Source organism: Mesoplodon densirostris, chromosome 9 (assembly GCF_025265405.1).
Source record: "Mesoplodon densirostris isolate mMesDen1 chromosome 9, mMesDen1 primary haplotype, whole genome shotgun sequence".
NCBI lineage: Eukaryota > Metazoa > Chordata > Mammalia > Artiodactyla > Ziphiidae > Mesoplodon > Mesoplodon densirostris.
This window is the reverse complement of record NC_082669.1, coordinates 71,440,223-71,454,990: the sequence shown is the minus strand read 5'-3', so window position 1 is coordinate 71,454,990 and position 14,768 is coordinate 71,440,223. Positions and strand designations below refer to the sequence as shown.

Below are 14,768 nucleotides of genomic sequence, written 5' to 3'. Positions count from 1 at the left end.
GTTACACGTAGGTAAGAGAGAGCTCTAGACGTGGTTTCAAATGGTTGATTGAACCTAGAACCAAGTAAATCACTTCAGGCACTGCCACCATCCATATACCCACAGGAGACCTTGTTTATCTCGGCCAAGTCAGAGTAACCAGGTTAACTAACAACTCTGCTGGTGGCACTGTTGGGATGTTGGAAGTAGGTTAACAGGCTTCTGTTACTTGATGTATTGGAAAAGTAACTTGACTTTTTTTACCTTCAAGGATGTTGGCAGAATTGTCCTTTCTTTCAGATGTTTTTATTGACAGATTTTTTTTTTCAGGTTAAAATTTATGAAGTATCTGAGAGACATTTTCTGTAGGCCAATGATCATTCTTAATGTCATTCATATTAAAATTTCTTGGGCTCCACTGAAATCTTTGCAGACAGAAATGAAATTTTTTTATGGTTCTAGTATTTTCCAATGTGAAACTTTTATAAGAACTGTTTGAGTTTTTCCAGAAAGACCTGAGAATTCATTCTGAGATCAGTTGTCCAGAATTGATATGTTTTCCTTTTAGCATCAGCTTCATGGATGGGAATAGCACTAAGCTATATTTCAGGAGCTCTGGGTTCTAGTCTGATTATGCTAAGATTAGACCTTGACAGATTGTTTAAGTCTTATATGGTTGCTAATATCCATTTTAGCTTTAAAATTTTATTATTTAATATAACTCTGTTACCAGAAATAGTGTATTCTGAAAAGTACCAGGAAATATTTTTAGACCCTGTGGTGTTTAGCCAAGTTCTCTGAATCAGTCCTAAAGAAGCCCCCTTTGTAGATGCATTCCAGGAAAATTTCTTATTTCCAGGAATTTATTTCTTCGATGAAACAACGTCTACATTTCTATCAGTGTTTCTTAGCCCCATGAAAGCTTGAGCAGAGGTTCAAGGAGCCCTGGGATCTGAGACTCAGTCTGCGGTCTGAGTCTGTCCAGCACCCTTTCCTAAAGGAAATTAACGTAGGAGTGGTATTAAGGAAGAGGGGACCTTATTTAAAGCTTAGGTTTTTTTCCATTGTGTGTGAGTGTGTGTGTGTGTGTATGATTTGAAAACTATCTTCTTAGTAGAACATATAATGAATGGTCAGGTTTTTCTTATATCAGGATTAGGAGGCAAATGTTTACTTCTGTCACTTCAAGTTTATTCCAGTTTTATGACTGAGCATAGATATCTTGAACTCCTTGGAATAAATGCATTACACAAAGAAATAACTTTTTAAGTTTATTTTGATTCATTTGAACGTCTCATTTGTTTCAGTAATTCCTATTCAGGTCTGGGATCATAAAAAGATGGCATGTTCAAAAATTCAATGCCAGTTAATGCCCAGTAACTTTGTTGGCTTATATCTCAGCATGGAAAGAGATTGATTCTGTATCGGTTATCTCACAGTGACTAGTATTTAACTCTGCTAAAGTCAACCAGTGTTAACACTCACCCACCACACCCAAGTTAGCCAAAGAACAAGAGAACAACAACACTGCATGCCATTGACCCTAGTCCTGCTACAGCATGTATCAGACACCTCCCCTGAGAGCCAAGCTCTCTGCTAGGCCCTTGGGGTGAAGGGCGTACATTGTAAGCCCTGTTATCCCAGGAAAGACGTACCCGATTTTGTAGATTTAGGTAGCTGTCTGGGTTGTGGGGCGGGGGGGGGGGATGTGAAAAATCTTTAATATCTGAAAGTAAGTTTTGTTGCTCAAATTTCATAATGGTGAATTATTGTATTTTATTTAAATGATACATGAAAAATACTGCCTTGTTAACAGGGTATATTTCTGATCTCTAAGTACCGGGCAACTTTTAGCAGCTATGGAATGGAAGACATCCATCACTAACGTTCTTATTTAGTTTGTAACTGGAAGTCAGGAATCAATGAAGTTGTCAGAAATGATGACGACGACAATAATAATACAGTTTACTAAGCACTTCCTATTTGCTATGTGATTTACAAGGGTTACAGCGTCTGATCCTCACCACAACCCCTGTGAAGTTAATACTGTTCTTGCATTTAAGAAAATGAGGTAAGAGAGGTGAAATCACTTGGCCCAAGATTAAAGAGCTAGAAAGTAGCAGATTCAGTATTCCAACCAAGGTCTACCTTATACCACACTGCCTTTTAAAATTGTTTTATTCCCTCCGTCCCATCTGCCACCCACCCCTCACCCCCCACTGCCCCAAATAACAATCTAGCCTCCTCAAATCTGTAATTTCTTACTTTAGAAAATTTAGAGACATACTGCCTTTGGTCTAACCAGACTAAAAAACAAAAAGCGTTTTCTAAAAAATAAACATCCTCCAGATGACTTTTTCCTCTATCATTTTAGAAAGGACACTTGAAACAACCTGTATTATTTGCAGTTGGTTTGGTAAAACGTGACTCACAATACTCTGCAGTATCATGTGAAAATTATTTGTGTGAAGAATGGAAAGGGTAGATCCTAATCTTAAAACTGCATTTGACACAGTAGATTTTATGGTTCTTTCTTTGCCTCATTGTAATTTGGCCTGTTTATTAGCACTATAAGTACTTAAAATCCAGTACTGTACTTCCCACTCTTTGCTGCAGATAATTTTGAACTCAATGCATAAGTACCAGCCACGGGTGCACATCATTAAGAAGAAAGACCACACAGCCTCATTACTCAATCTGAAGTCTGAAGAATTCAGAACATTCATCTTTCCAGAAACAGTTTTTACGGCGGTCACTGCCTACCAGAATCAACTGGTGAGTATACCCTTCACAATTTATTTCCCAAATAAGATAAGGCTTTAGGAGAGTTATCTTCTTGGAGAGAAGGGCTATCCCAGTACTCAAAACAGAAATTCACTTTGGAGAAAGCTATGGAGAATCAGCCCCAGGACTTCCAAATATGTTGAGTATCTGTGGCTCAAGGTTATGAAGGTCTGTATTACACCATCTTTCTTAGAACCTTTATACTCCTGGTCAGGCTGTTCACTGCTCACATGTCCCACCCAAACCTGACCCAATCTGCCTTCTCAAATTTTCTCAAGAACATTACCTGCTTCCTTCTCTTTCTGGTAGAGCCTCATGACATGTGTTACCATACACTCATTGCTTCATAAAATTTAGAAGTTCAGTTTTTCTGCTAAATTAGCACACGTAGCGTACTAGCCAACTACTACTATACGTTTGTAGCCAACAAACTACTATACGTTAGATATTTTGTGAGATTTATTCAGCTGTAATTCAGGGTAAGATAATTCTAGTAGAATGATCTTAAATGCCTCTTTAGATAATAGACTGTAGTATGTAAGCAGTTGTGTATTTAATTAACATCAAGATATCTAATTTATAATATTGAGTTATATATTTTCTACTCTCTGTTGTAAATCATATTTAAAATTTATGCATTTCTTCATCCATAAGGCTTAGTCCAACTCTACTGTAAATATTTATCAAAGTGTTGCTAAGGACTGAGTCCTGTTAGATACTTCCCCATGTATTCTTTCATGGTCAGCGTAATCTTGAAGGCCTGGGGTAACAGTAACATTCTTTAGTGAGGAATCTGAAGCCAAGAGAGGACAAGTAACTTTTCCACAGTCCGAATGGACCAGAAGTAGAATTCCTTTTGATATACTGTACTTTAGTAAAAGGAACTCACATTGTCAGTTTACTCTGGGTTTTGTGTCTTGCTTTTATTTGACTGGTTGGTTATAGGTAGCCAGGACTCTTGCTCTCCTCGTGTCTTGATGTTATATTTTGGGTTCTGAGTGAATAACTGTTAAGTGCTGTCTGATAGATGCTTCAGAGTGCAGAGTGGGATGGTCAACCAAGCAGATATGGTGTTGAGTCTCTCAGGAAAAGCAAGAAGATGAAACTGAAAGCCCAGGTAGCCCTACACAGATGAGGAAACAGGAAGTCAGAGAAGGGATGTAGAAGAATGGCCAGGGTGGGTATGTGTCTGTAAGGCATAAGCACCTATAATTTCCATATGACTTTGAGTAGATTTCACTTCACCACTGTGGCTGCCATCTTCTTTGCCTGTAAACTGGGACTAAGAACAAGACCATCTTAGGGAACAACTGTAAGGATCAAATGAGATGCTGTGCATAAACATGCCTTTGGAAATTGTAAGGCACTCTATAAATAAAGCACGTGGTGACTGTTGGACTGTCTCTGGAATGTCCAAAGAGGACTTGCCACCATTTGGATTTTTAAATGTTACTGGCAACTTTTCAATGAGATAAATGAATGCACAAATGTTATACTATTTATCTTTAAGCAAAATAACTTTTTAATTATCCTTAAGAAAACAACACAAGAGTGGCAACTTTCAGAGAATGCCCAAGCTAAAAATTTGGGTATAGAGTGAAGCCCACAAAGGCCTAAAACATAATGCTATTTCTCTTAGAATCTGGAACACTGATATCAACAATCCCATTTTTAATTTATTTGAGGACACATGTAATACAGGTATCACAGGTTCTGAAAAGATTCCTGAAACATTTAATTCAATTTACACTAACTGAATTAGTAGCTTTTATATTATAAAACATCAGATTTATACTAATACAAGAAAACCTGCTGATGTTTGAGAATGAAATAAAAACTTGTCATATGGAAACTTCATTGCTTTTATCAGAATTATCTGTAAAGGGAACTAAAGCAAGAATAGGTAACTTGGGATTGTTTAGTGAAAATTACGGACGGAACAAAATTAAGGAAAGTTCTAAGTGTAACACCTTAGATTTGGTTTAATTGGTGAAGAAACAATCCTGAATAAATATTGGCAGGACCTCTCATATCACGGAACACGGAATAGGAGGTTATTATCAACATAATTATAATAACAGCTAATATTTGGGCGCGCAAGGCACCATTTAAAGTGCACTGTCTTATTTAATCCTCACAATGATATTATGAGATAGGAACAACAGTATTTTTATGTTGCATTTTACAATTCAAAGAATGGAGGCATGGAGTTAAATAACTTATCCAATGTGACCCTGCTGCTCCCATCACAGATATGAATCCAGGTAGTTAGGTTTAAAAGCCTAACCTCTTTAGGTGCTTGGTGTCCCCAAGAAAGGGGAACCTCACCTCCTCTCAGCTTGTGACCCTCATGGATTCAAGACATCCTTTTTAGACGGTTTCAGTTCTTTATGTTAATTTCTTTTCTTTTCAGCAAGTGCTCATTGCTTACCTGCTGTGTGCAGGGAGCTCTTCACACTGACAGCAGCCAGTGTAACAAGATGGTAATCAACCTATATTGACAGTCAAAATATCCACTGGCATTAGCTGTTTCTAATAGGAGCCATATGCTTTAGTGACATTACCTCACTGAATTCTTTTGTTTCCACTCAACATTTATCTAGAAAATTTTCAAATATCCAAAAGTTAAACAAATGGTAAAATGAACCACGTATACTCTCCACCCAGATTCAACAATTAACATTTTTCCAATTTGCTTTACCTCCCCTGCCCCATTTCTCAATCTCTGTACATGTACATACTTTCCCCCTTCTCGCAATCATTTGAAACTAAGATGCATGCATCATGATACTTTACCTGTAAGTACTTCTACAAGTTTAGACTGACAATAAGATTATTTTGTAACCACAATATCTTTACAACATCTAAAATTGAGTTCATATTACAAATTTCAGGATGGACCTACAAATGTCTTTATAGCCTTCCCCCCCACTCCCGCCTTTGAACTAGTATCCACCTAAGGTTCATGGTTTGGATTTATTTTAATTTAGAAGAATCTCTCTATATTTTTAATCAATATCTCACTTAATTCTGACACTAATCCCCTGAATAAGGCCCCATAAGCCTCATTTTGTGGATGAAGAAACTGAGATTCAGAGTGGTTAATACACTTGCCCAAGGTCACAAATCTGGTAAGTGAAAGAACCATCTTCTGGGTATTAACTCCTCCTTTTTGGTAGCATCCTACTGGATTGCAAGGCCAAGAAAATGACCACTGACAGTGTCAAGGTTGGGAAACTGAATTTGAAAATATTGCTAAATTAAAATAGGCTAAGATTCTAATAAACACATACCCCAACAGTAGTTGCTCCTCTTGAAAATGTTTATTTCTAATTAAGATTATAAATGGGTGCAAAATCCACCTACCAGCGCCTAGCTAGCTTTCACTGCATCATTAAGTGTAACAATTAATATGATTAGTGTATATCATTTCATTGCTAAATAACCCACAATAAGTGATTAAATTCAGTACTGCTTTTCTCAATAGATCCTGCCACGTCTGAGTTTATTTCTGTGCACCCACCTTTAAAGCCATAATCCCTAGCACAATGCCATATGTGTGTGTGTATGTGTGTGTGCTTTTACTTAAAGATAAATAGTATAACATTTGTGCATTCATTTATCTCATTGAAAAGTTGCCAGTAACATTTAAAAATCCAAATGGTGGCAAGGGCTTCCCTGGTGGCGCAGTGGTTGAGAGTCTGCCTGCCGATGCAGGGGACACGGGTTCGTGCCCTGGTCCAGGAAGATCCCACATGCCGCCGAGCGGCTGGGCCCGTGAGCCATGGCTGCTGAACCTGCGCGTCCGGAGCCTGTGCTCCACAACGGGAGAGGCCACAACAGTGAGAGGCCCGCGTACTGCAAAAAAAAAAACAACAAAACACACACACACAAATGGTGGAAAATCCTCTTTGGACATTCCAGAGACAGTCCAACAGTCACCACGTGCTTTATTTATAGAGTGCCTTACAATTTCCAAAGGCATGTTTATGCACAGCATCTCATTTGATCCTTACAGTTGTTCCCTAAGATGGTCTTGTTCTTAGTCCCAGTTTACAGGCAAAGAAGATGGCAGCCACAGTGGTGAAGTGAAATCTACTCACATACATATCTGAAATTCAATTAATAGTCAAAAATTTGATTTGGTATACTAATGAGCCATTTTTGCAAATGGTTTATAGACCTCATAAGACCAATCGAAATTCACGTGGGGTGAATAAATCATTTTGGGGGTTAGTATTTTCATTAGTCTTACACAGTTTTCTAAAGTTATCCTTGATTCTTTCTAGGCCTCCTCACATTTACTGCCTTTTCACTGCTATACCATGCTTGTCTACTGATTTACCCATAATAAACATAAAATAAATATATAGGAAATAAACAAATTAAATATGTACTAAGTACAGTATAAATATTAAGTATTTTCATGCACAAAGAACAGGGAGAAAAGAGAGAGAAGATTTAAAAGTTCACACTTAGGGCCACCTTTATATCTCTTAAACTTTGGATAGGACATTATTTATATACATATTAAAAGCCAAATCAAATTTTCCATTAGAATTCGTGAAAAAGCTTCTCATTTATTGTATCTGGTAGTTTTATTTGTAAGTAATGAAAACGGGACCTTTTTTCTATTTTTTCCTCTGGTTTTTGTGAGGAAATGATTGCATTTCTTTACATTATTAGATTAAAGCTAAATACATTATACTTTCAACAAACTATTTTATAATTTAAGATTTAAAGGTCATACATTGTTTTTGAGCAGGCAAGCCATTGCTGTAGAGTTGAAGTGTAGGTCAGGTTTCATTTTTAAATGACTTTGGACAGATCTTTTCCTGATAATTGGAGAAATGGTCTCTGAGGGCCAATTTCACCTTGTGGCTGGGAACCCCAGCTATATTCAGAGTCCAGTGATATCGCATGGAATAATAACTACTAGAAAAAGTCCCTTTCTCGTTGGTACAGCTGGCAGTGTCAAAATCTGCCCTCCATTTACACATATATTTATCTATAAAGGAGATGTTGAAAGAATGAAATTTTTTGGTTAGGAAGTGAATTATATTCCATATTATTAAGATAATACATGAAAAAATGGGTGTAATTTGACCAGAATTAGTCAGTGATTTGCATATATGTACATATACTTGAAACAGGATTTCTTAAGCACATACTGCTGTCCTTTTTAATTCTTCTTCCTCACAAAATGAAAAATATTGCTGCTTTTAAAATTTGTTGTTTAATCATAAAGACATACTTGTAGTTTCACATGGGTTCTCTACATATGTTTTTGGTAGTTGACTATTTTTGGATCTTTCTTTTAGTTTTACCTTTGACATGGGTGATGCTGTTCAATAGCTTTACAAGCTGCAGGTATTCTATATTAGGAAAATGATGTCCAACTGACATCACTGTATATAACTCAGGTCTTCCTCTCATCAGTTCTCAAATACGTAACTTTTTCGTTCTCCCAAATTTCATAAAGGGATATAAAACTATATCTGCAGAAATGAATTTCTTTCTATTAACTACTGGTTTTTATTTAAATATCCATGGAATAAAATCTGTGCCTGACCTTTTAAAAGTGCATGATTAACTAGAATGTTAAAACTTTGCTATTTAAAAATTACTTTATCTTAAAATAGAAAACAAAATGCTTTTTATGTAAACTCAAGAATTTCACCTAGTCTTATAACTGGTAAACATATGAAATCATATTTCTGACTGCTTGTCCTTGAAGCAAAGTTCAAACAAACATTTCTGGGGTGCTTATTTTTGACACCCCAGTAGATTCAGAGTCTAGTGATATCACAGTGAGCACGGTGGGCTCACTAAGAAGTCTATCCACAGTCCCTGTACTGCTAATCAGTACTCCATAAAGCCTGTTCAAGACTGTAGTGGTTAGTTCAGGGCCCCCATACAATTTTAGTAGTAAGAGATCCATTCAGGTTTTTTTCTCTAACTTCCAAAAGCAATTTTTTTTCCTGGAATTAGATAAAATAGTCCGTAGAGAAAGTAAATACCTGATTACTCTCTTGAGCTCCTTTTCTAATTAACACACTAAAGTTAAATCACTGCTCAACCAACTGGTATATCTAGCTGTATGAGTACACCTTGTACTATTCTTGAAACTTCCCTTCAGTTTGAAATTATATCAAATGTAAAGTCAAAAAGTTACCATTGATACTTTTGGGGATGATGAAAGAAGGACCAAAAAGATACTGGAAAGAGAAAGTTCTAATAAATGAAAGAAAATTCCAAAGAAATCTGAAAACTTGTGTTGAATTTGATTCACTTCCTCATTCAAAGTTATGGCAGTAATACTAGATATGGTGACACATCAATTGAGCAACTAACACACACACACACTGAGAATATTTATTTTTTTACGACAACTCCACAATCATCACATTCTGAGCCAACAGTCTACCTCCTGGAAATATAAATAACAACAAATACAATTCTCAAAATCCTTTTCAGGGACAAAGTGGATCAAAGGTGGTTCTTTAACTATTATAACAGATAGATAATATTTTCTATTCTTTAAGTTTATAAAGACTCAAAGCTTGATATGGTTCACATTTTTTTGTTATATTTATTAAAAAAATTTTTTTTGGCTGCACTGCGTGGCTTGCAAGATGTTAGTTTCCCGACCAGGGATTGAACCCAGGACCTGGCAGTGAAAGCGCCAAGTCCTAACCACTGGACCACCAGAAATTCCTGATATGGTTCATATTTTAGAGGGATGGCTGCAAAAGGACTTCGTTCAAAATTAGTTTCTCCATCAGATATTATTTGCCTTTGTCTTCAGAAAATTTTATCCATTGGCAAATCCATTCAGTTTTTATAAATGAGCTTGTAAGAACCGAACTTGAAGACTTAACTTTATTGCTGTATCTTACAGTTTCAGTTTGAAGCTTTTATCTGGGTTTGGTTCACACTTAACGTCACCTAACACTGCAGGGGATGTGGTGCCAGCTTCTTTAGTGGCACTTAAACCACTTCCAGTTCTATGTATGCCTCTGCCTGCTCCATGGAATTTTAGGGACCATGTGATCTCATTTCTGTTGATAAATTATTGTGAAAGTGTTTTCATGAACTATAAAGCACTTTAGAAATCTAAAGTATTTTCATTTATAATTATTCAGTAGAAAAAGATAATAAAAGAAATCCCATTTTTGAGGATTTAAAAATCTTGTTGGTGTTTTATAATTCTAGAATATATTGACTGCTTGGGCTTTAGAAGATGTTTGTAATTTATTTCAAACAAATAAAACTTTTTGCCTCTGCCCTGAAAACTGACCTTTAATACTAAATCCTAGTCTGAAAGAATGGCTAAAATAGACTTCACCCTTTAGAAATCCATGCCCTTAATTAAAGGGGTGTCTGAGTGTGAGAGAAGGTTCTCTACAAACTCTTGATGGCCATACTTTAGGGGCAACCTCAGTGGTTCCTGTATATTTCTTTCTATGCACACAAAGTCCTGTTGCTGTCCATTAAGAACAGTTTTCTTACTTATCTAGCTTATTTCCTTCACTGTTTCCCATCTTCCATTAACTAAGCTGAAAAGGAAATTAGCAATTTTATTTTTGGCTACTCTAGAGTGAATGTGCATGGGACAAAAATGAGCATTTCTGAGGCACTGTCAAGTGCCCTTAAAAACTAATATCAAAGAATCAATCTTACAACTTGCCAGTGTTAATGATAGAGAAGTGCAGTCTCTCTGGTAAGGATAGTGTGGGAAGTTCTATTTTAAGTGAGGTAAATAGCTTTTTGCAGCTTGTACATTGGTTAGCTCACATTAAGAAAACTTGAAAAGTAAAAAAAAAAAGACTTTCTTTTGTAATGAAAAAAGCAATTCTTTAGATGTTAATAGTTTAAAATGAAAAGTAGATACACTCTGATCAAAGGAAAAGTTGCTTATTGGCAAAATAGTATTTCAAACTATTATATATATATATATATCTCAAAATAGATATATTTTTGATTGTGTTTACTCCTTACTTTGAAAGAGGAAGGCATGCCGCCCTCAACCTATAACTTTTTTTCCAGGTTAAGACTATTCTGTGTGTGTCTCTCTTTCCAAAGATGAATGTGGGTTCTCATTTTGACACAAATGAGTTATGGCTCTCTTTAAAGGTGTCTGTGGTTCTAATTCCAATAATTTTTCTCCATTCCTTTTAGCTCTTAAGACTCAGGAATTTTGCAAGTAGAGCATCTTTTAATCAGTGTTTTATTTATTTATTTATTTATTTATTTATTTATTTATTTTCTTTGTAACCTAACATTTTTCCATGAAGGTGCAGTGCATATATTTTAATGGCTCTTTCTAGATTAATATTGTGCGAATTATGACTAGCACAACATAGACACTTAATACTTCAGACTATGATTCTTATTAGGAAATATTTTTTTTCCATATAAGCATAGAGTCTGTAAGTAACATTATATGGGAGGATAATAAGAGACCCACTAATTTGATTCTTATTTAGTCAGATAGAAGGGAACAGGGGTAAATTTATAAGCTGAAAGTTTTATATCATATATTTAGGTGGTATCCATTATGGTATATATAGGTACCCATGGTATTAACAAATGAGGCTGCCAAGTCAGCATGAGGTAACATTCTTGTTTTTATTCCCCATTACCCACCAATGCTGGCCTTCTAGACGAGCTCTAGCCTTTCACTACTCTCTTAAATACTTCACACAGCAGCCACACTGTTTGTAAAAGGCCCCCATTTCAAACTGTCTCTATCCATTGACTTCCAGCCTGTTTTAGGACCAGTCTGTCCTCAACTACTTCCTTCTCTCTGAGGCCTTCTCTGACCATTCCCCCCAATTTAGGCCTCTTGTGAACTTCCTTAGCAATTTTAACCTCTATCACAATACTGAGAGACATTAAGATATTCTTGGGGTGCCATGATGGAAAATGAACAAACTTTTTATTTCTGATTTTATTTCCTTGACCATGGAAATGATACTGTTTTGTTACCCTTTCTTCCCTTTCCAGATAACCAAGCTGAAAATAGATAGTAACCCTTTTGCCAAAGGATTCCGGGACTCCTCCAGGCTCACTGACATTGAGAGGTAATGAGAATTTTCTGTTTACTTTTTTGCCCAGATAAGATAAAGAGAAGCACTAGTTTGTAAGAGCACACTCCTTTCAACACCAAAGAGCCATAACTTCACTGTATATAGTCTCCAATACTCTGTATAGTCTCCAGTTCTCTGTCCCACCTTCCCTTCCAGTTATAAACCCTGTAGATAGGCAACTGCTTAAGCTTTGACAGCTGCTGCAGCTGGATCTATTCTACACTCAATTTCTGAGTGAAGTGGTTTCTTTGGACAGGACATTTTTTCAGTGGGCTTCTTTGTTATCAAAGACACAGTCCTCTAGATGATATTAAGCTTCATGTCTTGAGTGGCAATCCACAGAGAAATAGATTCTTAATAGCCTTTGCCTTCTGAAGTGGATATATTTGTTAACATAGAGACTATAAAGGTAGTTTGGAATTTTGGAACAAGGAGAGGCAATTTAAATCAAGGTGTATATTTTACCTACAGCATAGACTGCTTATACTTAATAGGAAAGCTATCAGATCTCAGGACCTTTAAGAAGGCAAGTGACAATCATGTGCCGTAATTTACCCCACTTTTTATTTAATTGAAATGGTTCACACAGTGTGAGACTGTCTACGTGATAAGTAATGACTATATTGAGATGCACAGTTTGCCCAAAATGAATGCCAAAATATGGTTTTTTCAAGGAGAAGATTATTTGTATCCCTTAAACATACTATGTAACTTTCTGTACTTATTCTGTTTTTGTTTTTGGTGAGCACATTTAAGTTCCACTCTCTTTACAAATTTGAATTATATAATACAATGTTATCAACTGTAGTCACCATTTCACACATTAGATCATCAGATCTTACTCATCTTCTGTATCTAATCTTTAATGTGGCCTGGAATCTTTATTGACAGGTGGGGTACCCTAGCTACCAGCCCTCTGGGTTACTTTATCTCCAAATCTTTGTGTGATTTCCCTACCAACTGCTACGTGTTTCTGCCACACTCTTCGTTACCTACCACATGCTCACATCTGACCTCAGCACTTCTCTCTAACCTGTCCTGGAAACTCAAATTAAAGGATAATTACATGTTTTAGCAACATCTGTCTTATCCTTCCCTCATCCTTCCCAAATGGCAGAGCATAGGCGTGTGGTTTTGACTTGTGGGAACAGATATAGAAGCTCGGTGGGGAGACAAAGTATCCAGCAGGAGAGACTGAAAGTTGGGTAGAACTGTGGCATCTGAGTAGAAAAGATTAATTAGTTGGAGTGCTTGACAAGTGATTGTGGGGTATTGAGAGATCAGGGAAAGAAACTTGAGCTTGTTGAAAAATCCATTGCAAAATGCAGAGAGATGGCAAGGAGATAACTCTCCATTTAGGTGGGACATAGGTGTGCAAATAGGTCATAAGACCCAAGTCAGTGAGAAAGTGCTATCAGCAGAGTGGGTGACAAAGGAGTGCATTTACAAAGGCTACTTGCATTTAGGTGTGGCCTTTTTTATCTCCTATTTCTGGAGTGCCAGAGGTACTGATTCAGACTGGGTTTATGCAAGTGGGATTTTAATAAGTGAACTTTTTCTCCATTCTAGTCAGGGGTCAGGCAAGAATGAAAACAGTGGCTCAGTCGGGAAGTAAGTGATGTGTTTTTACAGTGGGCATCATATCTTCTGTCTCTAATCAGTGGCTGAGCATGGTATATACAGACAAAGTCATGGGTTAGAGCCCCAGCTCTGCCTTTTCCTGCCTGAGTGATCCTAGAGAAGTCACCTAACCCCTGAGCCTGTTTCCTCATCTAGAAAATGGAGAAAATAACCCTGCTTACTTCAGAGGTTTATTATGAGAACCATGTAAGATGACATTTATGAAAGCACTTCTAAATCTCAAAATGTAAAATAATTATATTTTATTAGATAAGCATAGTTTTACCCCATCTAAGCTACTTTTAATAGTCTTAATGAACTACTCCTAGAGTAAAAATAGCCCCTTTTGTTGCACTTGTGCTCATGAGAGACAAATACCCAGACTCACTACCCTTTAGAGCGACGGATTTGATAACACACGCAGCCACATTTTCCACTTATTTAATAAACATCCTGATGTGGGGAACACTCACATGTACATGAAGCTAAAAAGCTTTCAATGGTCTGAGGGCCAAGAGAGCATCTTATGTGACTAGCTGCAAGTTTGCAAGATGACCTAAGTAGTGTGAAATTGGCCAAGGTTTTGGATTTCATTTCCAGGTATTTCAGTCTGAATTTTTTTCTAAGCAGCCTTTGGGGATAGGACAAATCAGATCAATTGATCTTTGGAGACCTAAAGAAATTAAATTAGTCTGGAGTCAGTTACTGCACTAAACCATCTAGTAATTGAATTGCTCCTTGTAACTGACTGAAAACAGCCCTATTTGTAACAATATAGAGAGCTTTTTTAAATAAGAGATCTGAGAGAAAAACACATCTTTTTAGGACATGATGACAGAAATTGCACTTTTCTAACCTAATTGAATATGATGTTATAAATATGTGACCTTAATGATTTCAAGTTTCCTGTTCCAGATTTACAGCTACTATGTGGGACACCCAAACAAAAATGCCTTTAGGATTGGATCTGTTTGCTTTATACCTCTTAACTCACAGTATTATTCTTTCTACATCTGCACAAACTTTGAGGATACTCTAAAGGGCATTCTGGTTTTCTTGCTCTCATTTTATGAGGTTCCAATCAGATACCTGAATGTCTCATATGTGCAGCCTTCTCCCAGGGACAGCATCTCCCTCAGTTATAAAAGGCAACTCATCTCATTACCAAAAGTAGAAAGTGTTTTCATTAGATGCTTTGCACATTCATTAGATGCTTTGCACATATACCTACAATGGACAGCCAAGAAGCAAATCAAAAGCTCAAAAGGATTTCTTAATATAATCTAATTTATA

The 14,768-nt window shown here is 36.6% G+C and overlaps 1 protein-coding gene across 1 annotated transcript in view; it reads left to right on the top strand.

The window, feature by feature from the left end:
* The window catches only part of TBX20 (T-box transcription factor 20), a 58,197-nt gene that overhangs the window by 10,965 nt on the left and 32,464 nt on the right, over positions 1-14,768 (top strand). The window contains exons 5-6 of the mRNA XM_060108388.1: positions 2,596-2,754; positions 11,773-11,849. Of these exons, the coding sequence (XP_059964371.1) occupies positions 2,596-2,754; positions 11,773-11,849 (236 nt within the window). The remainder of the gene's footprint in view (positions 1-2,595; positions 2,755-11,772; positions 11,850-14,768) is intronic.